Source organism: Physeter macrocephalus, unplaced genomic scaffold, assembly GCF_002837175.3.
Source record: "Physeter macrocephalus isolate SW-GA unplaced genomic scaffold, ASM283717v5 random_1778, whole genome shotgun sequence".
Classification (NCBI taxonomy): domain Eukaryota; kingdom Metazoa; phylum Chordata; class Mammalia; order Artiodactyla; family Physeteridae; genus Physeter; species Physeter macrocephalus.
Window position 1 is genome coordinate 1 of NW_021146450.1, and position 23,700 is coordinate 23,700.

The window sequence follows — 23,700 nt, forward strand, 5'->3', positions numbered from 1 at the left end:
CCATCTTTTTTTTTTTTTTTTTTTTTTGCGGTACGCGGGCCTCTCACTGTCGTGGCCTCTCCCATTGCGAAGCACAGGCTCCGGACGGGCAGGCTCAGTGGCCGTGGCTCACGGGCCCAGCCGCTCCGCGGCATGTGGGATCTTCCCGGACCAGGGCACGAACCCGTGTCCCCTGCATCGGCAGGTGGACTCTCAACCACTGCGCCACCAGGGAAGCCCTTCCTGTTCCATCTTTGGCACCAGTTATTTCTCATGTTTTGGCCCCAGGGCAACCCCGAAAAAACATGGACCTCTATCTTCCACCCTTGCCATCACACCTGAGGCTGAGTCTTCCCCATCAGAGCCCCTGAGGATCTCAAAGCTCATTTCCATCTGCTTGTCAGTCAGTTCCTCCTCAAGGATGGTCCTCATCATCTCGGGGCCCAGCTCCTCACAATGTCCTGATGCCAGCTTCTTGACCCTCCGGCTTCTGCCACTGAGGCCAGGGTGCCCAGGGACACTGCCTGGGGCGGCCACCGCGTTTGTCTTCACGCTCGGGCCCTTCCTGGCCCGGCCCCGGCCCCGGCCCCGGCCCCGGGAAGCAGTGTCCCTTCCCTTGGGCCCCTCTGCGAGCCGTGCCCCAACGGGGACAGGGTCTTCCAGGTCACTGTCATCACTGAAGTTCACCTAGGATGGTGGGAAAGGGAGAAGGGCCAAGTGACAAGACATTGTCCGCCAGCAGGTGGCGCTGTGGAGGCGCCATCACAGAGGCCCTTGGGGAAGATTTAAGAATCAACCTCCCAGGTATTAGGCCGCACTCAATCAGGGGCAGTAACTCTGGGGAGTGGAAGGAGGGAGAGGAGGAAGGAACAGAAGATAAGCAGGAAGGATGTAAAGGGAAAGGAACCGTATAGAGTGAAGAAAAGTCCCTTCTGTCTGAAACAAAGATGGACTTGAACTAGGTCTTGCTGTGGAAGATGTAGGGATCCTGCAGTAACAGGAGAGCTTAAGGTCCCCCCCACCCCCAGCCCTAGGAAGCTATTCTAGAGACACCTGCTCTGCAGAACTCTTCTCCAGGATCACTCCCACTCAACACCAGTACCACCTAGCCACAGTCCCATCTCACCTTGAGGCGTGTCTGGACCCTCTGTTGTACCCTGGGGGCCTTGGGAACCTCAGGCTTGCTCTTTGTAAGGAAGACTTCCTCAAACACGGTGAAGGGGACACGAGGGCCACCCTGCCTGACCTGGCCTGGGGGCTTAGGTGTACAGGGTGGTCCTCCACCTTCCAGACCTTTCAGAGAGGTATTTGAGAGCGGCAGGGTAGCTGAGACCTCTTGCTGGCGTCTTCGTCCACAATGTTTTTGGCTCCAAGGCTTAGAGTGTTCTGAGCCTGCAGGGGTCTTTACTGATGGTGGCTGCCAGCCCCAGGAGCTCGCAAAAAGTCGGGGAGTGCAGCAGCTGAGGCCAGCCAGCTTTGCAAGGGCCCGAACCAAGAGCAGGTTGGCTCGCCAGGGCTCCAGGTGGGGTATCCGAGCCGCCACAAACTTTAGCCCCGACTCCAGGACCTTCCCCAGGCTCTTGTTTGACGGCTGGCTCAGCCCCTCCAGTGCCAGCTGTGCATATGCCTGAGCTGAGATCTCATCGAAGAAGCCCAGGACAGGAGAGGGGGGTGCTTTGTGATTCAGGGAAGCTTGTAGAGCTTGGGTGAGGCGCTCACTGGCTGCGGGGCAACACTTCAGCACAACCTGCAGCAGATCCAGGCCCTGGGCCTGATGGCCCATGGCCAGCCTCGCCCCCGCTGTGATCAACGCCCAGCGCAGACAGACTGCTGAGAGGACAGGGCTGGCACAGAGCGAGCAGTCACAAGTGGGCAAATGGGTCAGGAAGCCAGGGCTGGGCTGGGGCTTTGTTTTCAGGATCGGGGAGGAGTTAGTAGAAGGTGCTACAGGGCCAGGCTCCTTGGCCACGGTGGCCACCAGCTCCAGGGCAGGGCCTCTTAGAACAAGCTCTTCCTCTGGAAGCTCTGGAGGATGGGGCACCCAGGCCCGTTGCTTCCCCTTCTGCAAGTGGACCTTCTTCACAGAGTCTGGGTGTTGCGCTAGTCCGACAAACTCTGAGGAAAGAGTGGAAAAAGAATTACAAAACTGGGAGAAATGATACCAGTGTGTCCTGAGCTACCTCAGCGGCCAACGACCTATGTTATTTACTTACTAACTGTTCGCATATATTACTATACTAACATACTAAATATTAGCATCCTTACTATTTTTTCGATAAAATCCTAACATTTTCTTCCCTTCTAACAATGCATCAGCACAGCCCACAGAGCCCCCATATCTGCAGCTCAGAAGGCTGCATGGCTCAGGCCAGAAGGCCGGCACCCAGAGGCCCAAGTCTTAATCCTGTCTCTGGCCCCTGACTAGCCCCGTGATCCTGGCCTCAAACATTGAATTTCTCAATTTTCTGAGTTTACAAATGAAAAAACTCTATGTTCCCACTCAACTTTCCAGGGTTTTGTGTGGGTCCAATGAAATACTACAGGTAAAAGTGGTTGATAAGGAAAAAAAAAAAAAGCACCATAAATACAATATTTTATTATTAGCTTAAACCCTTCTGAGTATGCTACATTTGTGCTGCTCCATACAGTAGCCACACGTGCGGCTACTGAACACAGGCAGTGTGGCGAGTACCTAAGGCACTGAATATTCAATTTTATTTAAATTAAAATACATTAGTGCTGGGAATTCCCTGGCAGTCCAGTGGTTAGGACTCAGTGCTTTCACTGCAGGGGCCCGGGTTCAATCTCTGCTCCAGGAACTAAGATCCTGCAAGCTGCACGGCACAGGCAAAAAAAAACAAACCAAAAACAGAAAAACAAAACAAACAAAAATATATATATATATGTGTGTGTCTATACGTGTGTGTATATACATATATACACACATATATACATATATATGTGTGTGTGTGTATATATATATATATTAGCACTGAAAACTGGAAGCAGGTAAGGTTAGTCCTGGACAGCCCATCTGAAGGAGGGACGCCAATGGTCTGACTGAAGTGGAAGGAAGCTTTGCCCTGGGACAGAAGTAAGTCTGATTTAGAAGAGAACCTAACCTTGATATGTAAAGCTGTGTGTTGCAGTGCGTGCATCACTCTCACTGCCGCCCACGGGCGTAGGGGCCTCGCTGCTCACCTGTGCAAGACTCGAGCAAGAACAGAACCTGCTGCAGGTCCGACTGACAGAGGTCGATGTTATTGCGCGCCAACTCCAGCTCCCCCTTCAGCACCAGGAACAGGGCACACCTGGTTGGGAGAGACGATGACGACCCATTAGTGGAAACCTTTGTTTTCCTGGAGTGTCTTTTTTTTTTTTTTTTTTTTGCAGTATGCGGGCCTCTCACTGCTGTGGCCTCTCCCGTTGCGGAGCACAGGCTCCAGACGCGCAGGCTCATAAATTTATTTATTTGTTTGTATTTTTGGCTGTGTTGGATCTTCGTTGCTGCACGCGTGCTTTCTCTAGTTGCAGTGAGTGGGGGCTACTCTTCGTTGAGGTGCACAGGCTTCTCATTGTCATGGCTTCTCTTGTTGTGGAGCACAGGCTCTAGGCACGCGGGCTTCAGTAGTTGTGGCACGTGGGCTCAGTAGTTGTGGCTTGCGGGCTCTAGAGCGCAGGCTCAGTAGTTGTGGCGTACGGGCTTAGTTGCTCTCCAGCATGTGGGATCTTCCTGGACCAGGGCTCGAACCCATGTCCCTTACAGTGGCAGGCAGATTCTTAACCACTGCGCCACCAAGGAAGCCCTCCTAGAGAGTCTTTCTTTCTGCCCCTTTCTCAGGCAGAGCCATCACAGTCTTTTCCAGCGTCTAGAAGGCCTTTAATTCCTAAGGCTGACTTCAGGCACTCCCTGATGAAAACCCTCTACACTCACCTCTCAAACCAACTCACCCTTGGGCCTGAGGACAGGATTTCCCAAACCACACTCCTCACCAAAAGGATCCTCCGGGCAAAGAGATTTAGGGAAACATTGTATACTAGATCTCCCTTCTGGAGATTGATAATGCGTGTTAGCATACTGGAGAGGCCATGATAAATCCTACAGGAAATGAAAACATCTAATCTTGATTAACTCAGCATTTCCCACCTATTTGCCATGGAATGCATCCTTCCACCAACCCATCCAAATATAACATGTTAATCTGTGGAATAGTTTGGGAACCCACAGTTAAGGTCGTAGGCACTCAGGTTTGGGAATCGGCATCCTCTTGGGCCCTGTACTCACTGGCGCGGTATCTGCAGCTTTGTTGTAAGTTTCAGGGCCTCCAAGCAAAAGGCTTTGGCTTCGCTCACACTACCCAGGTGGACCAGGCGGGAGACCAGCTTCTCCGAGCAGCTTAGCACCTCAGTAAGAACCTGCCATTTTTGTACCAGATTTTCACCTGTAGCAAAGGAGAGAGACGAGACCATCATCACGTGGAACCAGGACCCATAGCCTGGATCCTCTGCAGACAAAACTGCCAGCCCCGCCATCTAGCCTGTTCCTTTCCATGTTAGCTCTCCTCCTCGGACTTACCATAGTCCAGAAATGGTGTCTCCACAGCTGTTTTTTGAGCCGAGAGCACATCGCTGCCCATGAGCAGGAGGATGATGCTTCGGAGGAGCTTATGGGCGTCGATGAGCGCTATCTCAGGTGTCTGCCAGCCTATGCAAGTGTAGGGGGAAGGTGGGAGGGACAAGAAGGAAGATGATATGGCCAGAACTTCCACCACCTTCAAATACTAAGAAAGCAAATGCAAAGCATGCTCTCACCCTCTCCCTCCACACTTAAGGCAGACAGAGCTAATCAATCACAGAACTCTCTCCCCCGAGGCTACACGGAGTCTCAGAATCCTTGTCAGTGTAGTGTTCAGGGCAGTCACTAAACAGTCAATTAGGGTCAGCAAGCAAACTCATTTGCTATCCCAGGCCTGCCCTGGGCAGCTTCTAGGTAGGCTCATCCACGCAGTTGGACAGCAGAGGGGACGAGGGCAGAGAAGAGCTGACAGCGGACAAACAACACAAACCACACAAGGAGGGCCATCCATCCTCTCCTTTCACCTTGGGCACAGAGCTGCTCCCACAGGGAGGCCGAGAGGCTGTCTGATGAGAGGCTAAGGTAGACTGCCACAAGCTGCAAGGCCTGGACGCGCAGCAGGTACCAGGCCTTGGATGCCCTCTGGAGGGCAGGGTCCTGAAGCACAGACAGCAGCAGAGAGGCACCCTCAGCCACCTGGGGGGAGGGGGAAGGGGCGGAGGAGAGCAGTGAGTGAGGTAGGATCAGCAATTCAGAGCTCAAGGTGCCCCTATAGATCACATAGCCCAGCCCCCTGCTTTTCAGATGATAAAAGCTGGAGAGAAAACTAGAGCCTGAAAGGGCAAAAGACTCAGCCAAGTCACACAGCTAGTGTGTGAGAAAGCCCAGTCTTTTGGATCCCACTGGATTTCCACTCGAGGGCGCCAGTGTCATCCCAGTTTCTAGTCACGGGACGGACTTTCCCCCTTGCCCCAGAGGGAGCTGGAAAAGGAAGAAAAGGATGGAATGGCTCCTAGAGAAGCACAGGTGGACGATCCGCGGGAGGGCGAGGCCAGATGGTTCTGTTCCTCAGGCCCGCGAACATTCTCCCCAGCTCCAGGGAAGCCTCAGGAGCCAGACAGATTACCTGGAGAATCCGAAAATCCTTCCCATACCCAAGACCTTCGGGGATCAAGAAAGTGAGAAGCACCTTCTGGCAACCACAGTAGAGTCGACTTCGCAGGAGGTCACAGGTCAGGGAAAGGAGCAGGCACGTGTCTGTGGTGCGATCCAGACGCTTCAGACTTGATTCTGCCTCTTCCAGGTACAACTGAGGAAGCAATCAGGGGTGTGTGAGCATGCTGGTGACGAGAGGCAGCCAGACTCTTCAAATTAAAGCAGATTAAAGCATCCTCAAGCAAAATGTTGACATTGTCCAATTCAATATTAAATTATTTCAAATATTATAGTCTAGGTAGGAATTATTCTCTCACTCACTAAAATGCTCATTTAGTACCTTTCCGTTAACCACTAAGCTAGAGATAAAGCTGGATAAGCAGTGAGCAGGCCCTTCCATCCAATAGCTTGCAATGGGGGGGAGGGGCGTGGGAATACCTACGTAATCATGATACAATGCCATTAGTGGTTGGGGACCCAGGGAAAGTGGTTGATTTTGCCCTTGAAGAAGGGGACATATAAAATGCTTTATGAAGGAGGAGACAATTGAGCTAGGCCTTGAAAAGAAAGTATGGGTTTGCTGAAGGAAAAAAAAGTTGCGGCGAGGGTGCATTTAGGGTGGAGGGTCTACCACAACCAAAGACAGCGAGGTACGTACGAGGAATATAAAGTAAGTGGTACAGATTAGCATAAAGTTCATGGTGTGGAGCAGCAAGACAAAGAGTGAACCAGAATATAGAAGGTGTGCAATCCAGAGTAAAGGGTCTGGACAGTATCCCTCAGGTAGCGGAGAAGCCAATGTAATCCTTTAAGCAGGAAAGAGATAAGATCAGATCTGTGCCTAACATGATCCGGCTAGTAGCTGGAGTGGAAAAGGGAGGAACTGGAGGCCAGGAGACCAGTTAGGATACACTGTAACAGCCCTAAGTGAACAAGAAGCACCAACTTCGACAATGGAAATGGCCGGGAAACCCAGGATTAGCAGCATATTGCCAGTGCAGACTAGGTCAGACTGAATGCACGGTTGGTTTGGCAGTGAGACGGAGAAAGATGCCTCCTCTCCCCCAGCTGCGTCCCAACCACGCCACACTTTACCATCCTTCAGCCAAACGTGGCTCAGAAGGCAGAGAAGCCACTCCTTCAGTAGCCTACCTTCTCAGAGGAGAGCTGGGTCAGCGAAGCCAGGTCCCCCTGCAGCCCCAGGCTAGCGCGGCTGGGCACTCACCTGGGCGTAGCTGGGACAGCCGAGCGTCAGGAGGAGCTGGGTGACACGGCAGGAGGAGCCGGCTGCCTTTGCGTGGTCCTCCAGTCTCTGGGAGACGATCCGTATGAGCAGGAGGACCTCCAGAGCCTGCAGGGGCTGGGAGGCCAGGAGCAGCACATTTACCCAGCTCGCGCTCAAGCCTTCATTTCTAGCCCCTCCTCTCCAGCCCTTTGGGACCTTGGTCTGACCTGAGGGCCTGGCTGGAATGTGGCCACCCAGACAGAGCAACCACTGGCCATCCTCAGGGAGCCGGAGAGGAGATCAGCAAGGGCGTCTGCAAACCCTCCTACCCCCTCACTTGTTTTAAAGCCCACACACCAGTCGTCTTCAATAGCCAGGATTTCCTGAGCGTTTGCTATGTGCCAGGCACTGTGCCAGCTCACTTTATTTTCATAGCAACTCTAATCCTAATTTTACAGATGAGGAAACTAATAGGTTAACATATGTTAAGCTGCTTGTCTAAGTTCACATAACACGTATGTGGTAGAGCCGAGACTCAAACCTAGGGCTCAGGCAGCTTCCCAGGCTCCTCCTGCTAGGAATATGACCTAATGCCCACAGTAACAAAGATCCTCTATGTGCAACGTCCTTTTTCAGAGGTTCCTAATATTGGGGTCCAGGGAAGAGCTTCAGGGAGTCCTTGAAACCTGACATTGCATGTAAAAATGTAAAATTGTATCTGTAGGCATTTATGCATTTTTTCTGAGTATACAGGTCTCAAATTATCTGATAATTACTAATAATTATGGCTAACGTTTGAGTATTCCGTTCATACACACCATCTTTCATGCATTATATCACTGAATGCTAACAAGGCTATGAGTTAGTATTATTATTACCCTCATTTTAGAAATAAGGAAATGGGCTTGGAAGGTTAAGCAACTTGCTTAAGGCCATGTACTAGTAAACGCTGGAGCCTGGATTTAACTCAGGGAGATTGGTGACAGAGCCCACACTGGATGACATGACTTCTCAGCAGGGACACAGGCCAAAGAAGGTGAAGGAGCTGGGTTTCTGGCCCGTGACAATGCCCTGCCCCATTACCTTTGCCACCAGCTGATAGAGGGCCGCTAGGATCTGCAGGGAGGCTGCTGTCTGCTGCAGACACCGCACAGCGGGGGCCTGCCCCTTTGTAAGCACCTCCTTCCACAGGGCCAGGGCTTGGTCCAGGCATGTGGACTGAGCTGTAAGTCAGAAGAAAGGGACCAGCCATTCTCTCAGTGTGGGCATCTGGGGAAATGTGGTCCTCTTCCCCATAACAGCCTCTGCCCTTGTGCCCACCTTCCACTCCACAGGGCAGCCTCCCTCACAACTGGGGTACCCGTAGGAATCCACAGAGGAGGCCCTATCCCACCACACTACGTTCATGGCCCTCACCAGCTTCTGCAGCCAGGTTGAAGGCAATGTTACTGTATAGGAAACGATCTTCCTGGAGTTTATCTTCATAGTTCAGGTCATTGACTTCAAACTCCTCCAGGTTACTAGGGGCCTGAGCCCTCCGATCCCGCTCAATACCCTGGATGGGGCGATCAGGGTGAAAAACAGGGTTGTCACGAGCTTACTGGGGTCCAGGGAAAATAAACCCTGTATCCAGTCCTGCTCAACCCCACAGCAACCATGCTCACCTCCTGCATTTTGGCCTCCAGGGTACAGATGTAGAGCCACAGCAGGGCCTGTGCTTTATCATCCAGAAGCCGACCCTTGGCCTGGGCCTCGGGCCTCACAGACTCCAAAAGCTGCAGGGCTTCCCGGATGGCATCCAAGGCAGAGCTATAGGGAGAAGACGCACTTAAGCCAGGCTGCTGTGAGTACCTGCCACGCTGTCCTGGGAAGGGCCTTCTGCAGCACAGCTGGCCTCATCCTTTGAATTGAGTTCCCATGACCACAAACTAAAGGGAGTGCTCAGGGACGTGGAGAGGGAAACGGGCTCCAGGAAGGGTAAGAGGAGCTAGGGCAAGAAGCAAGAGTGGCCTTCCCAGGCCTTCCTCCTCACCAGTCGGTCTGCTGGGCAAAGTCGTGATAGCAGAGCACCTGAGCCAGTTCCACCAGGTGGGTGGCTCGGGCCCAGGCCCCGGCCGGTGTTTCCTCGGGGCTCAGCTCCAGCAGGTCGCAGATGACATTGAAACGTTCCTGCCCCGTGTCGGCCCGCACCGCCTTGTAGGTCCGCAGCTCCTCCCTGAGCAGGAGGGCCAGGGTCTCTGGGTCCCAGCCACTCAGGCTGTCTCGCAGCGTCCTGAGAGAGGGCAGGCTCAGCACCGGGGAGCCCATGAAGCACGGCGCCTCTGCCCCAGGCCAGGGAGTCCCCGCCTCAGCTTGCTGAGAGCCCAGTTTCCGGTGGTAAAAGCAAGAGCAATTGCCTGTCACTGCTGTCCCCCCACTACCCAGCACAGTGGCTGGAACACAGACGACACTCAATCAATAACGATGAATGGAGGAAACGGTGCCTTTTTCAGACATGAGGATGAATGTGACCATGAGTGCCAAAAGCAGCCCTATCCAGGGGATAAAAATGGTTGTCCCCCTCCCCACCAACTCACTTCAGCTGTAGCTCCTTGTCTCCGGCTCTGGCTGCATCCATCTTGACCCGGACCCAGAAGGTGACTGGCTCAGTCATGTGTTTGGGGCCACAGGGCTGCAGGGCTGCAAGCCACAAAGTCACCATCTTGCAGCCCTGGGCCTGTTTACCCAGTTTCTTCAAACTCTCTATGTGCAGCCGGAAGCATCTGTGCAACTGACCAGAGGAAGAGAACAGACCAAACTGGAGAGAGGAAGCAAGGAGTCTGTACCATGGGGGGGGATGTGTGTGCTCAGGGTCCTCCTGCCCCCAACCCCGCCCCACAGACACCTAAGAACTAAATATCTGGGTGCTCTCAACCTGAGGCTTCAACCCATCCCACCCATATATCCATCACCCATACCCCTGCAAACCTGCTCCTCCTCCTGACCCTCTCTGAAAATCACCACCTTCTCCTGAGTTGGAAAGGCGAGACCACCTTGGCCTCTTCCTTCTCCCTCCCTCACACCAGTCACTTTCCAGGTTAATCCTTGACTTCTTGCACTCACCCACTTCTTTCCATCCCTTGGGAAGCTGTTTCAGTTGAGACGCCCACCCTTTCCTGCCTGGGCTGCTAGAGCCACCTGGGTGCATGGTGTTGTCCTTTCCTTCTGTTTATTCGCCACAGTGATGCCGAGAAGCCCAAGATACCAATCCGATACCAGGCCTCCACTTAAATCGAGAGGCTCATCAAATGAAACCCAAGGCCCTCTACGACCCGTCTTGCCAGCCCATCATTTCATGGGTATTCTTGCTTTATGACAGTGGTTCTCACTCTGGTTGCCCAAAGGACCACATAGAGAAACTTTAAAAAATATATATATCCAGATGCCTGGGCTCCACTGCCAGAGATTCTGAAGCAATTAGCTTAGGAAAGGCTTTAGAATTTTTTTTTTAGTTCACTCAGGTGATTCTAACGTCTAGCCAGGTTGAAAACCACTGGCCCAGGACAAGGCTAAATATAAAAAGTGAATCAAAAAAAAAAAAAAAAAAGTAAATATGAAGGCACGGTGAGATTAAAAAAAAAAAAGTGAATCAATCAAAAAAATTAAGTAAATAACAGTACAGGTGAGGTCTGGGAAACATTGCCCCAGGTACTGCTGCCAACATGCAGCTCCTAACTCTCTACTCCAAGGCAGGGTCCTGGCCAGGCCCTTTCATGCTACTTGAGCCCCCTCCTCCCTTCAATATAACCTCCCTCCTGCCCTCATACCTTCTCAGGAGGCACCTCAGGATAGGTGTCTGGCTTTGCCAAGCCAAGGCGCTGACAGAGGGGCTCAGAGATGGCACAGGCCTCGGCATAAAGCTTGTGACTATAGAAGTTGTAGGCCAGGTTACTGGTGTAAGAGGCTGCAGGGGAGAGAGAGGACAGCTGACCGCAGGAATGGTTCCACTGCCCTCTGCTGTTGGAGAGGCAGCAGAGAGATGCTAAACCTGTGGTCAGCTCAGCAGTCCCCAGATCAGCCAGGAACCCCCATCGCTAGGGAATGAGAACGGGACAGCTCTCCCCTTCATGCTCCAAGTCAGCCCATGCCCTCCATTCCAGGAAGGCAACCCCACACCAGCCAGCCTCTCTGCACTTGTTTTACAAGAGCCAAGCCCTTATTCCCACACAGGTCCTGTCTCTCCTCACATGCCAATCTCTGTCTTCATCTTGCTCCAAAGGTCAGAATTTTGGGGGATACGCTCTGGCCTATCCTTTACTTCCCTCTCCTTCCCGCATTCCACTGAAGCCACACCAGCCTCCCTGCTAGTCCTTGAACACGCCAGCCCCTCTCCTGCTGTAGGGCCTTGACACTGGCTGTTTCCTCTGCCAGGGGATGTCCTTTCCCAGGTTTCCACATGGTCAATTCCCTCACACCCTCCAGGCTGTGCTCATGTCACCTTCTCCAAGAGGCCTACCCTGACCACCTTTTTTTTTTTGGCCACATGGCATGTGGGATCTTAGTTCCCCAACCAGGGATCTGAACCCGCACCCCCTGCATTGGAAGCGTGGAGTTCCAACCACTGGACCGCCAGGTAAGTCCCTGACCACCTGTTTAAACGGTAATTTGCCCCCCCTCACCTACCCTGACCTCCTAATTCCCTTTCTTATCCTGCTCTACTTTTCCTTTCCCTCCATATTTCTGACCACTTTCTAACCTGCTGTACTTCAATTATTCTACTGTTTATGATCTTTCTCCCCCAACCAGAATGTGGCTCCATGAGAGCAGAGATCTTTGTTTTATTTACTGACATATCTAAGTACTCAGAACAGTGCTTAGCACATAGTAGGTACTCAATAAATATTCACTGAATGAATACAATTTTCCTAAATTCTAGTTTAGGCAGATTCTTGGCTATCGATGTAGATGGCTGGGAGAAAATAAAGTAGGTCTTCAATACTTTGTGGGAAAATTTTTCATTAATTATTAATTATTATTAATTATTTCCCCACTATTAATTTTTGTGACTCCTGATGACATTTTCACCTCTGTGGCCAGGTTCAACCTGAAAATATGAATATGAAAACCCCTCCAAAACCTTCTAGTGACTGAACTCATTAGGTTTATATAATTCAAACTAAAGGGCTATGTTTTTTGTAAAACTGAGGGGGAAATTTATTATGAAATACAAAACAGGTAAAACTTATTGATGCTGTTAGGATAGTTAGTGGTTACTGTTGGGGGGTGGGGACCAGAAGGGGGCACAAAGAGGGGTTTTCAGGGGTCTATATCATGCTCTGTTACTTGACCTAGATGTTGGTTACAAACCATGCTCACTTTGTAAAAATCCATCAAGCTGTCTGCTTATGATCTTAGCATTTTCCTGTATGCATATTTCAATGAAACAGGTGGGGAGAAATATATATGCCTGTTGGTTAATATATACATACACATAGTATATATACATATAGTAGATATACACAGTGTATCTCTAGAGGGATACATAAGAAATTGACCACATTAGCTGCCTCTGCAGAGTGGGACTTGGGTGAGTAGGATTAGGAGCAGCAGACGGGCTTTTCACTGTATGCCCTTTTGTGCAATTTGAATTTTGAATCATGTGAATGTTCTACCTGGTTTTAAAAAATTTAAGTTATAAATGCTCTACATTTTCACGAAACAAATACCAAGTCAGATTTCAAAGTCAATGAGAAACAAATTCACATCTGCTATGATAAATGAGCCTCATCACTTCTCTCCTGCTGTTAAATACAGAGATCCTTATAAATATCTTTCTCACTGGCCCCCTAAGCCATAGGGAGGCCCCACAGAACTATCCAGCTAGTGCTACTTGCCTGCCTAACAAGCGATGACCCTCCCAAGAACCCTGTATCTGGGCCCTAGGGCACTAACCAGTCATCCCCAGGTAGTCAGTCAGCTCTCGGCCTGACAGGCCCTGTAAGGCCTCCATCATCCAGACAACAGTAGATTTGCAACTTTCCACTAGCTGGGCCAGGTCAGCCAAATCACCTTCCTGAAGGGACAAAAAAGGTGAGAGGAAACGTAATAGGTCTAAGGTGATGTCCACCCCACCTCATGCCCAAAGCCAAAGCAACCCCAAAGCTCTACTGAGGGCAGTCAAGCAACTCCAGACCCTAGGACCTGTCCAGGTTTTCTGATTCCAGATGGTACCTGACAGCCTTGGGCAAAGTCATAAACCACCGTAGTGTAGAGGTGAAGTCCCTGAAAGTGCATCTGAACCAAAGCCTGCAGTTGCTTGGAGGAGTCCCCACAGACCTGAGGAAGGAAGGGAAAGCTTGGTTTGAGGGACAGGGAGCTCCAAGCTGAAGACTGGCCCAGAGCCCTGGAGAGCTGAGACAGCCCGGGGAGTAGGAGGAAGGACATCAGGATGGGCCACTGCCCTCTCAGCGTATACTAGGCTGCTTGCTGGCTGGCAGGCATGGTCCAGAGAGCAGCTTACCAAGGCGGGAGCCAGGGCTTCCAGATCTTACCAAAGACCCTAGCCCGATGGAGAGTCCACAGAACCACATTCCCACCCTACCTCTAGGTCCTTAACTCACACCATCCTGCAGCTTCCGGATGAGGCAACAGTAGCTGCCAAGAAAAGCAAAGAGGCCCAGAATGGCATCAGGTCCATAGTGCCCCTTGGTGCCTCGCTCCAGGACTGAGAGGAAGAACTGGCAGCTGTCACACAATGCCCGCAGTGCGGGTGATGGTGCCTCCATGCTGTTTTTCAGGACAGCTGATGCCTTGATCAGAAGCTTGGCCACTGCCTGGAGTCCTCCCTCGCCAACCTGCAGCAGTTCAACTGCCAGCTGGCAAAGCTGGAGGCTGGGGGCCAGACTGGTGTTCCTCAGGTAATCGTAGGCCTTCTCCACTGCCCTGGTGGCTCTGGCGTGGTGGTGGCCCCAGCAGAGGCGACGGCAGTGTTCCAGGGTGAGCTCCAAGAGACAGAGGGCCCTCTGCGGGGAAAGAGGACCAGGAGAGCCCCCTCCCTCTCCCACCAAAGCTCTGATCACATGCCTGGAGAGCAGGTCATCTAGGAAATCAGCATCTGCCCCATTCAGACCATGCCCACTGCCATCAAATAGCTGATTGGCAGCTACCACTCGACAGGCTGTGGGAGAAGCAAAGTGGGGAACCTCACAAGGGGTACTTTCATCCTCCAAGAGTACTAGAAAGCTCAAGGCCTTTAGCCGAGCTGACAATGCAGCTTGCCGCTCCACCAGGGCTTCTGCCCCCTTCCAAAGCAGAGAAAAGCTGCCCCGAGCCACAGCCTCATAGTCCTGGGGAGCAGCTTGTCGAGAACACTGCACCAAGCAGGTATGGAGGGGCTGAGCGACTCGGAGTGTGGCCTCTGGGATTCCCTGTGCAGCAGTGTTCCGCAGAAAGATGAAGAGAATTCGTTCCAGGTAGAGGGGTGGGCGCCGGGGTGTAGACATCAAGTAGCCATCGCAAGCCACCTCTGCCAGCTCCAGCAGGCTCCCCAGGTGCCTAGGGCAAGCCAGCTTGACAGTCAGCTGCTGGTTGCAAGCCCTCAGGATGGCATCACAAGCTTGCCTCCTCTCGGCATCAGATCGGCAGCTGGGAGAATCAGCTGGAAGCTTGGACAGGAACTCCTAGGAGGAGAGGAAGATGTGAATGAGGCTACCAAATGAGAAAAAAAAGATAGGGAAAGGAACTAGAAATGAGATTGCTCAAGAGTGGATCTCCTACTAATCTGTCTCTTCAAATAAGTCAAAAAACAAAACAGCTCAGCTTGGTAAGCCAGGTGTATCCACAGCCAGACAGCACTCCCACCTTCAAGTCAGGCAGCAGCTCTTCAGCCTCCTTTGGACTTCTTAGCAGAGTCCCAAAGTTGACTCCTTTGAAGCTCCTCATGGTGCCGCGGGACTAGGGGAAAGAAAACGGATTAGGGAAGGCGGAGAAGATTTGTAAAGGAGCTAAATGAAGGGCGGGAGAAGGGCCTGAAGGCCGCGAAGGCGGGTGGGGGGGGGGCAAAAAATCCCATCAGAAATCCTATCGGAAAAACGTACATGCCAAGACGCCGGGCTCCCGTTATAAACCGACGCTTCTGCTATTCCTTCCTCCCAGCCTATCCCCAGCCTCACTACCCGTCCCACCAACCAACGCCCCACACCGGAGGCCTCCACCGAGCTCTTCAGCACCACCAGGACGTCCCGAGGTCTCCCGACCCTCCCTCGTAGAGACGCCCGGCCTCTTCCTCAAGTCAGCGCTGGGGCCCCATTCACCTCGGCGCATACATACGTTCACGAGTACCTCCAGGCCTTCCGGTCCCAGAGATCATTCTTCTTCCCAGGGGCAGGACTTACCCACTAGACTGAGTACTCCGCAAGGATCCAAAATGTAACCTTCGTTTTCCGCGCCAGCCCCTCCTTTCAAATATCCCCAGCGACCAATCAGCGAGAGCTACGTAACGCCTGCGGGCCGCGAGGCGCGCTGGGAGTTGTAGTTTACTCGCCGCGCTGCGTCCTCACGTGACGCCGGCCGGCGGGGTCTACCGCTCTGAGGGCTAAAGCCTTTTGGGAGTGCGGGTTTCCCACATTTTCTAGTCGGGGCCGACTTCCTCAGCTACGTGTAGCTTAGCTGCTATTGTGAAGGCCAGCCCCCTGCCTCCTTCTCCTCCCCTTTATCTTCAGAGCTCGGAAAGAGTTTAAATTTGCAGAGAAGAGAAATAGGTTAGATAACAAAAAGAACTTACTTGGAAACTCGCGGTTTGGGTTACTAGGAAAAAAGGGTATAGCCTTTCATGGAATTCTTTAAAAATATAGTTTTCCGGGGCCACTGACATGAGTACTGTGGCGACTTCCAGCTCTCTATGCCTTCCAGCCTTGCTCCTTGCATCAGTTGGATTGTTTGAGGAAGACAGAGGATCTTCTTGATCGGGGATGGAGGGTAGAGGGGTGGGGTGGAAGCTGTGAGTGACGACGGGAAGAACTAGGAAAACTCATTCACTGGGATATTTTGCAGTTTTTAATGACTTATATTCGGTAAGTACTAACTACTTCCCCAAACATACATGTTCACTTGGCTCTGCTTCTCTTCCCTTCCTCCAAAGAATTCAGTTCACAACTTTGGGTCTTCCAGTTAGCTTTTTCCTGATGAACTCCATTAACTCATCCTTCTCTATTATTGGTTTTCTTCATCATCATCAACCTCTTTTAGGAGCTGAGAATCTAGCAGGGTAGACTATTTAAAAACAAACAACAACAAAAGAAAAAAACAATGACGAAGAATCTCAGCGTTGTAATGGTAATATTGCTGCAGGGGCTAAATGTGTATGATACATCAGTTCTCTCAGTACTCATTTCGTCTTGCTTACACCTTAGCAGTCAGTGCTTTGACAGTATTCTAGGACTTTTTCCCTATGTATAGCTACTTGATTCTCCTCAAGGGCAGAAAACATCCTTTTTTTATGCGTCTTCTACTTCTAACAAGAAGGAAGTTCTTTAGAGATCAAAAAGTGCTGACCAGGGACTTCCCTGGTGGACCAGTGGGTAAGACTCCCCACTCCCAATGCAGGGTGTCCAGGTTCGATCCCTGGTGGGGGAATTAGATTCCGCATGCATGCTGCGACCAAGAGTCTGCATAAGGCAACTAAAGATCCCGCATGCGGCAGCAAAGATGTGCCACAACTAAGACCCCGTGCAGCCAAAATTAATTGATTAATTAATTAATTAAATGGTCCACATCAAAGAAAAAAACTATGATAAAACTGAAAAAAAAAAAGTGCTGACCAATGTGAATTTGAGTCACATAATTCAATCCCTCACTTGAATCCCTGATGTTTACAAAGAGACAGTACGGGACAGTGAAAAGAGCTTTCAACTTGAGTCTGGACAGAGGAGCCAGGTTCTAGTCCCAGCTCAATTTATTATTAATCTGTGAAATGGGGTAGTAACATCTAGCCTCACTCCCTGCCAGGGGTTCTGCCAGCCTCAACTAGAACAGATAGGAAATGCTTTCCGAAGGCCCAACGAGGCTTCGCAGCCGTTAAAAGGCATGTCTTATATATAATGACATATGAAGATGTCAGAGATACATGAATGTTATAGTCTTCCTGTGGATTTCAATCGTTTTAAAAAGAGAAAACCAAGATATACTTTTATGTAAAAAACAAACAAACAAGTTGCAGCATGAAAGGTATGATTCATTTTCATCAAAAAAACATTTAATCTATGCACTAGACTATAAACATTTAACAGTGGTATGAAGAGCAGGCTTAAGGGAGCCTATCATTTTTTACATTTTATATTTCTATATGTATATATGTATTTATATTTGTAATATATTTATACATCGATATAAATATATGTATTTTAATGTAACATTATATAAACATGTATTTACATTCACATATTTATATTAAATATATATTTCTGTATTTGCATTTGACTCTTTTACAATGAGCCCATATTACTTTATTGTTAAAAAAAATTATTAAAGCAAATGTAACATATTTTTATAACATTAGGTCTGATCCCAAGCATGACAAACTTTTGTTTGTCTAATAATTCTATTCTGCGGTTCTGTGGGGAAGTGGTGGCAAAAAATAATAAAAGCAACAAGGAGAACCACAGGATTGGGGTTAGGGAAAGTGTGTTGGGGAGTGGAACCTAGACCCAGCCAAAGGGTCACGGCTATTAACTGGGGGCAGCCATTCCCCTCCCTGAGCAGGGACTGAATTTCCAGGAAGAGGTCATTCCCCAGCCTCAGAATGCAGTACTGTCCTCATGACCCAGTCCTCCTGCCTTCTCGTCCATTGGCTCCTGGTTCCTTGGGCTGTTTCTGTTCTCCTCAGGATCACTTAAATGCTCCAAATAAAATAATTATATATCCAGCTGGATGGAAAGTCAGAAAATCAGGAGCCTCTCTTAGTGAAAGATGGTGGTGTGTATCAAGTCTGACACCAAGCTGACCTTCCCACTTGAGGAAGAGGAAATGAGTTCAAGTGGAACACACTGACACCCTCCTCAGCTGCTCACATACCCCAAAGTAGAAGGCTTCTCAGATAGCTTGATCCTGCTCTCTGGGCCAGGACCAAGGATAAACACTGCTGGGAATCACCCAACCACTGGAATGGGTTGGAAAGTTCTACACCCCATTACAGTCCCATCCACTCATTCTCACACCCAAATCTGTCTAGGCTCAGCTGGATTGAAAAAGATAAACCATAAAATATGAAAGCAAACACTTATGTAGGACTTACACTGGGGGCCAACTGCTGCTCTAAGTGCTTAATTTAATCCTCACACGAGCCCTAGGAGTAGAAACTACACCATCATCCCCATTTTATAGATGAGGAAACTGAGGCACAAATTTGAACCCAGGCAGTCAGGCTCTGACTCCATGCTCTTCACCAGTTCCCTCTGCTGCCTCTCAGCAAGGCATCACAAGCAGCGTTTTGCAGGCAGCATGCGCCTGGTGAAGCAATCCCTCGTTTGCCCCATATGGGTAAATACCCAAAGGTGGGCCAGGTGGCCACGGCTAAGTGCTCCCACTCTCTTGCCCTTCTCCAGGGACAGGGCTCGGGAGGAGGGAAGAAGGCTAGAGGGGGAAAGGCAGGTAGGTGAAGGCCCAGGGGACAGAGTCAGTACATGCTATATAGAAGGGGCACTGGGCAGGCAGCAGGAGGCAAGGTTTAGCCTTGGCTTTGCCATCCACTTGCTACGTGCCCTTTAAGTGGATTTTCCTCTTGGGTAAAAAATTTCACCAGCACCTAGTAATACAGTGCATGGCATATAGTAGGTGCTCAATAAAAATATGTTTAAGGCTGACTGGACAATCTCTAAGATGCCTGTGAGCTCTTCACACCCAATGAGTCTTGACAGGAAGAACCCTCCCCACTCTATCTGCTACCAGCTCCTTTGAAGAAAGCTCAGCAGGGACAAAGCTAAGGGAAACTCATTAGTCTGTCTCCTCTATCCCCCCATTTCCTTATCACTTAGGAATATGGGGCCCCCTCACGCTTCCATCAGTAAACAATTACTGTCATCCAAAACAACAAATCATTAACTAGGCTCTGGATTCTAGTCTAATAGATTTCCCAAATGGGCGGCTCTTGAAAAGCCACGTGTGAGCTAGCCTGTCTCCTCTCCAGACATTTACTGAGCACAGCCACGGGCCAAGCCCCCACTTGTGTGTATATATGGGGGAGACAAGGGCAAGCAGGACACAATTTCCTCCTGTCTTCAAGGAGATCATACTGTGGTAGAGAGAGACGGAAAGTCTACAAATAACTAAAATACATCGAGGTCCAGCTCCACAGGGCAGAAAGGGGAAGTGGAGTTAGTGCAACAGACTCTGTTTTAGCCTCAAGATGGGGGAAGGAAAAGATACCTGTTTTTTCATACTTAATCTCAACTTCTATTCCCTGCAGGCTGGGTGGGGGAATGTGTTTTTTCCTTTGTCTGACTAGGGACCCGAGACCACCACTCTTCCCTCCTCCTTGGCCTCACCCTGCAGGCGCGCATGCATCCACCCCACATTCCTCCCACACCAGGTGATGCTATCTCCCCACACAGGTTTGGACCTGCAGCTCTTGGAAAGTCTTGCATCTTCCCGTCTGGGAAGTAGTCTGGGACCCACGGAAAGGTCATCAACCTCTTTTCCAGACAGGTAGGTCCCTCATGCCCACCTCAAGCACATTCCAGGACACACCCTTGGGCCTACCCTCCCTCCATCCCCACCCTTCTTAACTGCAGGCTCTGCTTCCCCTGAGAAGCCCAGGTTTGGGTGGGAGGAGGAAAGGCAGATACAATCGGAGGTGAGGCAGGGAGGGGCTCCCGGAACTGGTGTTCCTACCGGTACTGTTTCCTGCCCTGATGGCTCCCTCCCCCTCACTCACTCTGGGTGGGGAAGAGTCAGGTACAGACAAGATCCCAGTCCCTCATCCATTCACTGCTCTCTCTCCTCGGCAGCCCTTCATTTGGGTTTCATGCAAGGATACAGGACCTGGTGGACCCCGGTGATGCTGGACAAATGGTGCATCCACAGCCACAGAGGCAGAAGGCAGACAGCACACATGTGCTGAGCTGCAAGCTTGTTCCTGCAGGAAGGCTCCGGATTTGCCCCAAGCGGTGGTCACAGACGCAGCTCAAGCCCCTGGAATCTTTGCTCAGTGGCATGGGCATCCACCCCATATGCTCCAGAGACTGCCTCACCCTGGATGTGGAGCAAGGTTTTTGCTTGGCAACCGGGGAGGGTGCCTGACCCCAGAGTAACAAGATGTGGAGGATCTAGGGGCCTCAGGCATTTCCCACCCATTTCTGTTGAGAGGCAATTCCACAGCTCTCAGTTTAAGCTGGAGCCAGTCTTAGGCTAGAAGTACAAACCTTCTGCTGGTAACCCCACCTCTCTCCTCACAACCTCCAGCTGCCCTCTCACCAGAACTACTGAGGTGGGAACAGGTGAGGATGAGTAAATCAAATCGATGATCAATTAAAAGTGTTTATTTTTAAGTAGAAAGGGGGAAAGGAGTGACACAGAGGCAACTTTTGGCATCTTCTTTCCAGGCCATCAGCCCCATGTGCTTCCCAACCCAAAGCACTGGCAGGAGGGGCCCCAGGACAGGATGAGGGGCCAGATAGTCGCAAAGTCACAGAGAGCTCTGTACAGCCCTGGAGAGGTGGGATTCAAGGGTCCATCCCAGCTCCCTCGTCCTGGAACAGGATTAGAGCTCAGGGGCATAGGGCTCCCCAGTGGGTGAGGGCACCCGCAGCTCAGCATCATGCCTGACCACGGTGAAGAGCCCCACCACTGCCAGCAGAGCCATCACCATAACGGCGGAGCAGATGCTGAACATGTTTCGAGTGCCCGTTTTGCGATCGCTGTCATGGAGGACCAGAAGCCCCAGGCAGGCCAGTAAGTGCAGGGGCACCCGGAACCAGTTGAGGACACCAGCTTGCTCTGTCTCAGGGATCACCTTTCTCCGCAGGAAGCTCATGCTGGGAAAGTACAGCCCACAGGCCAATTCGATAAGGAGGAAGGCTATAAAGGACTCCACTGGACTCTCCTGGCCTGGGCTGGTAGAGAAGGTCAACATGAAGAGGGAGAAGACGACGATGAGGACAGCAAGGGAGACTAGGTGCATGGGCTGAAGGTGGTACCTCTTGGAGGTAGCGATGCGGTACAGAGAAGAGCCGAGCAGGCTGGCTGCCATGAAGCTGGAGAAGATGATGCCCAGCGGGGCCCCATGTGGGTCCAGCACAGGCGTCCAGAGGAAGACAAAGATGAAGATGACACTCTCAAACAGGGCCTGGATGGTGCCTAGCAGCAGCACACGACGGTCCGACAGGAGGCAGCGCAGGCCCCCAGCACAGGTCCTTGAGAAGGCACGCTGCCGATCATAGTTCTCTCCCCAGTTATGAAGGGCCAAGGCCCCAGCCAGAGCCAAGAGAGGGATGGCAGCCACAAAGGGCGCTACAGGCCCTAGGCCCATCCAGCAGGCCACGGCCTCAGCTGCCACACCTGCCACTACAGCCAGCACATGATTCCAGAAGGCAGCTCGGGCAAAGGTAGCCGGGATCCACTCTGCGGGGAAGTCATGCCGTTCCACATGCTCATGGATGTACCAGGCCTCAAAGGCCGAGAAGAGCAGCGCTGTGGACAGCCCACCAAGTGCTCGGCCCACCAGCAGCACAAAGTAGTCCCGAGAGAGTTTGGTTAAGCAGCAGAGAGAGTAAGTGAGGGAGAAGAGGACACAAGACTTCTTGCGGCCCAGCCAATCCACAAGGGAGGAGGCCACCAGTCCAAAGAGGACTGTGGAGGCAAGGCCGCAGACATAGAGGATGGCAATTTGTCCCTCCAGGAAGTGGTAATGCTGATAGAGTTTATAGAGGTAGGGGGCCTGGAGCCAGTCAGCTGCCAGGGCCAGGAAGTAGACCTGATAGAAGTCCAGTTGAAACCGAAGGAAGGAGGGATTGTTGCAGGCTCTTCCAGAGGGCTTAGCCCGGCATCTTGACAGCTCCAACCCCAGGCAGGAGGCCAGGAGGACCACAAAGGCAAGGTAGGCAGTCACCAGCATGGCCGGCCCCCCGACGACCTAGGGAGAGAAGGGGGCTTCAGAGTCACATCCATTGCCCGGATAGCGCTGTCAAGGGGTTGGGTGTCTAAGCAGAAGGCAGCTCCACCCAACCCCTACTGCCACCTGCACTTCCCCACCCCTCAACTCCACTCCCCCGGAGCTCAGACCGGAGGGACCAGTTGGGTGGGTGGCAGGAGTGGCCCACCAGAGCGGTCTCCAAGACACTGTGCGGCAGGGAAGGGGTGGGAGAGGGGAGAAGATTAAGCATTCGCCCCATCCTTGCCTGGTATAGCAGAGAGGAAGTTCCTTCACTAATTCCAGCCCTGCAGTTAAGGGGCTGCTGCCCTCTCCCACAGTAGCTTATGCATACAATACTTCCTTCTGTTACCTCCCATCCTCTTTGGGGAGCCCGTTTTTGCCCTCAATGTCTCGTCATCTGTCCCGGGCATCCCTACCGCCCGCGCGGGCCTCTCGAGTTGCTTCTGGGTCACGCGCGTGCATCTCAAGATTCTCCCTCCTCCAGGTCAGGGCACCCGCCCCCCCAACACACAATGCGCCCCCTAGCCCCCGCCCAGCGCCGCCACATCCGCTCGTGCCTCGCCCAGACACCATTTCACCTGCTGCCCCGGTCTGCGGGGACGCTCCGGACACGCCCGGCTCCAGGCCGCCCGGCCGCCCTGCCCGCTCTACCTCCGGCTCGGGTTCCCCCAGCGCGCCCGCCCCTCACAGCCTGCTTCCGGGAGCCTGGGAGCTCTCTGGCCGCAGCCATGATGCGTCCCGTCACGTGACGGGGGCGCGGCGCTCAAACCCCGCCCCTACTCCGCCCTCTTGCCCCAACCAGGCGCTGAGCTCCGGGCGCCTGCTGGGGCTCAACAGGAGTCGGTGGTGGTCGCTGCTCCGGGTTTGGCCCTGTCCGCTGCCCTCCCGTGACACCCGCTCCTTCGACTCCGGGATACCTACGGGGCCCCCTGGAAATAAAGACACATTTTCTGTCTCTTCTCCGTGCCGTGGGTTAGGGAGCGCAGCTGTGCCTGGGAAAATGCCAGCAGTACCGCAGATCCGGGGCTTGAGCTTCTTGAGGAACATCGCCGCCCCAAGCCGAGACGGGCTCCTCGCTTCCCTCCTCTCCCAGAGTAGTGACCTCCAGTCCAGAAGTCAGTATGGCCCAGACACCTGAGGGAGGCAGTGTGGTGTAAAGGACTTGGACTTCGGTTTGCAGACGGCCAAGGCTCAAATCCCAGCCCTGTCACTTACCAGCTCTGTGGCCTCGGGCAAGCCATATGACTTCACAGTGTCCCAGTTTCTTGATCGGCAGTCATAGGAGAGCAGCACCCAAATAAAAAAGGCTAAAGTTCAGTGGCAGTTAAGGATTAAGAATTTCAGCCTTGGAGCCGGATGCCCACCCTCTGCCACTTACCAGCTGTGTTACCTTGGAAAGGTTATTTAACCTCTTTCCAGCCCTAGTATTATCTCCTCAAACCCTCCAGTGGGCTTCCCTGGTGGCGCAGTGGTTGAGAGTCCGCCTGCCGATGTAGGGGACACGGGTTCGTGCCCCGGTCCGGGAAGATCCCACATGCTGCGGAGCGGCTAGGCCCGTGAGCCATGGCCGCTGAGCCTGCGCGTGCAGAGCACAGCGCAACGGGAGAGGCCACAACAGTGAGAGGCCCGCGTACCGCAAAA

General features: G+C 52.1%; 2 protein-coding genes across 4 annotated transcripts; both read right to left on the reverse strand.

Moving 5' to 3' along the window:
- Positions 1 to 170: 170 nt before the first annotated feature.
- On the reverse strand, positions 171 to 15,301 carry LOC102974477 (separin). Of its 2 annotated transcripts, none has more exons than XM_028486666.2 (19): positions 15,243 to 15,301; positions 14,775 to 14,867; positions 13,535 to 14,593; positions 13,146 to 13,250; positions 12,867 to 12,987; positions 10,742 to 10,878; positions 9,512 to 9,705; positions 8,968 to 9,207; positions 8,600 to 8,744; positions 8,352 to 8,490; positions 8,019 to 8,158; positions 6,936 to 7,070; positions 5,745 to 5,864; positions 5,080 to 5,251; positions 4,556 to 4,684; positions 4,265 to 4,421; positions 3,181 to 3,290; positions 1,106 to 2,094; positions 171 to 666 (listed from the first exon to the last, which is right to left on the reverse strand). In XM_028486666.2, the coding sequence occupies exons 2-19, from the start codon at positions 14,853 to 14,855 to the stop codon at positions 244 to 246; spliced, it is 4,596 nt and encodes a 1,531-aa protein (XP_028342467.1). In that variant the 5' UTR covers positions 14,856 to 14,867; positions 15,243 to 15,301; the 3' UTR covers positions 171 to 243. The 2 variants fall into 2 exon arrangements, with proteins under 2 accessions (XP_028342467.1, XP_028342468.1); XM_028486667.2 differs by having other exon boundaries at positions 15,255 to 15,297.
- A 5,127-nt stretch (positions 15,302 to 20,428) lies between these two features.
- Positions 20,429 to 22,786, reverse strand: MFSD5 (major facilitator superfamily domain containing 5). 2 transcript variants are annotated; one of them, XM_007125768.4, is made up of 2 exons: positions 22,638 to 22,786; positions 20,429 to 22,038 (listed from the first exon to the last, which is right to left on the reverse strand). In XM_007125768.4, the coding sequence occupies exon 2, from the start codon at positions 22,018 to 22,020 to the stop codon at positions 20,668 to 20,670; it is 1,353 nt and encodes a 450-aa protein (XP_007125830.1). In that variant the 5' UTR covers positions 22,021 to 22,038; positions 22,638 to 22,786; the 3' UTR covers positions 20,429 to 20,667. The 2 variants fall into 2 exon arrangements, with proteins under 2 accessions (XP_007125830.1, XP_028342469.1); XM_028486668.2 differs by having other exon boundaries at positions 22,617 to 22,778.
- Positions 22,787 to 23,700: the final 914 nt, after the last annotated feature.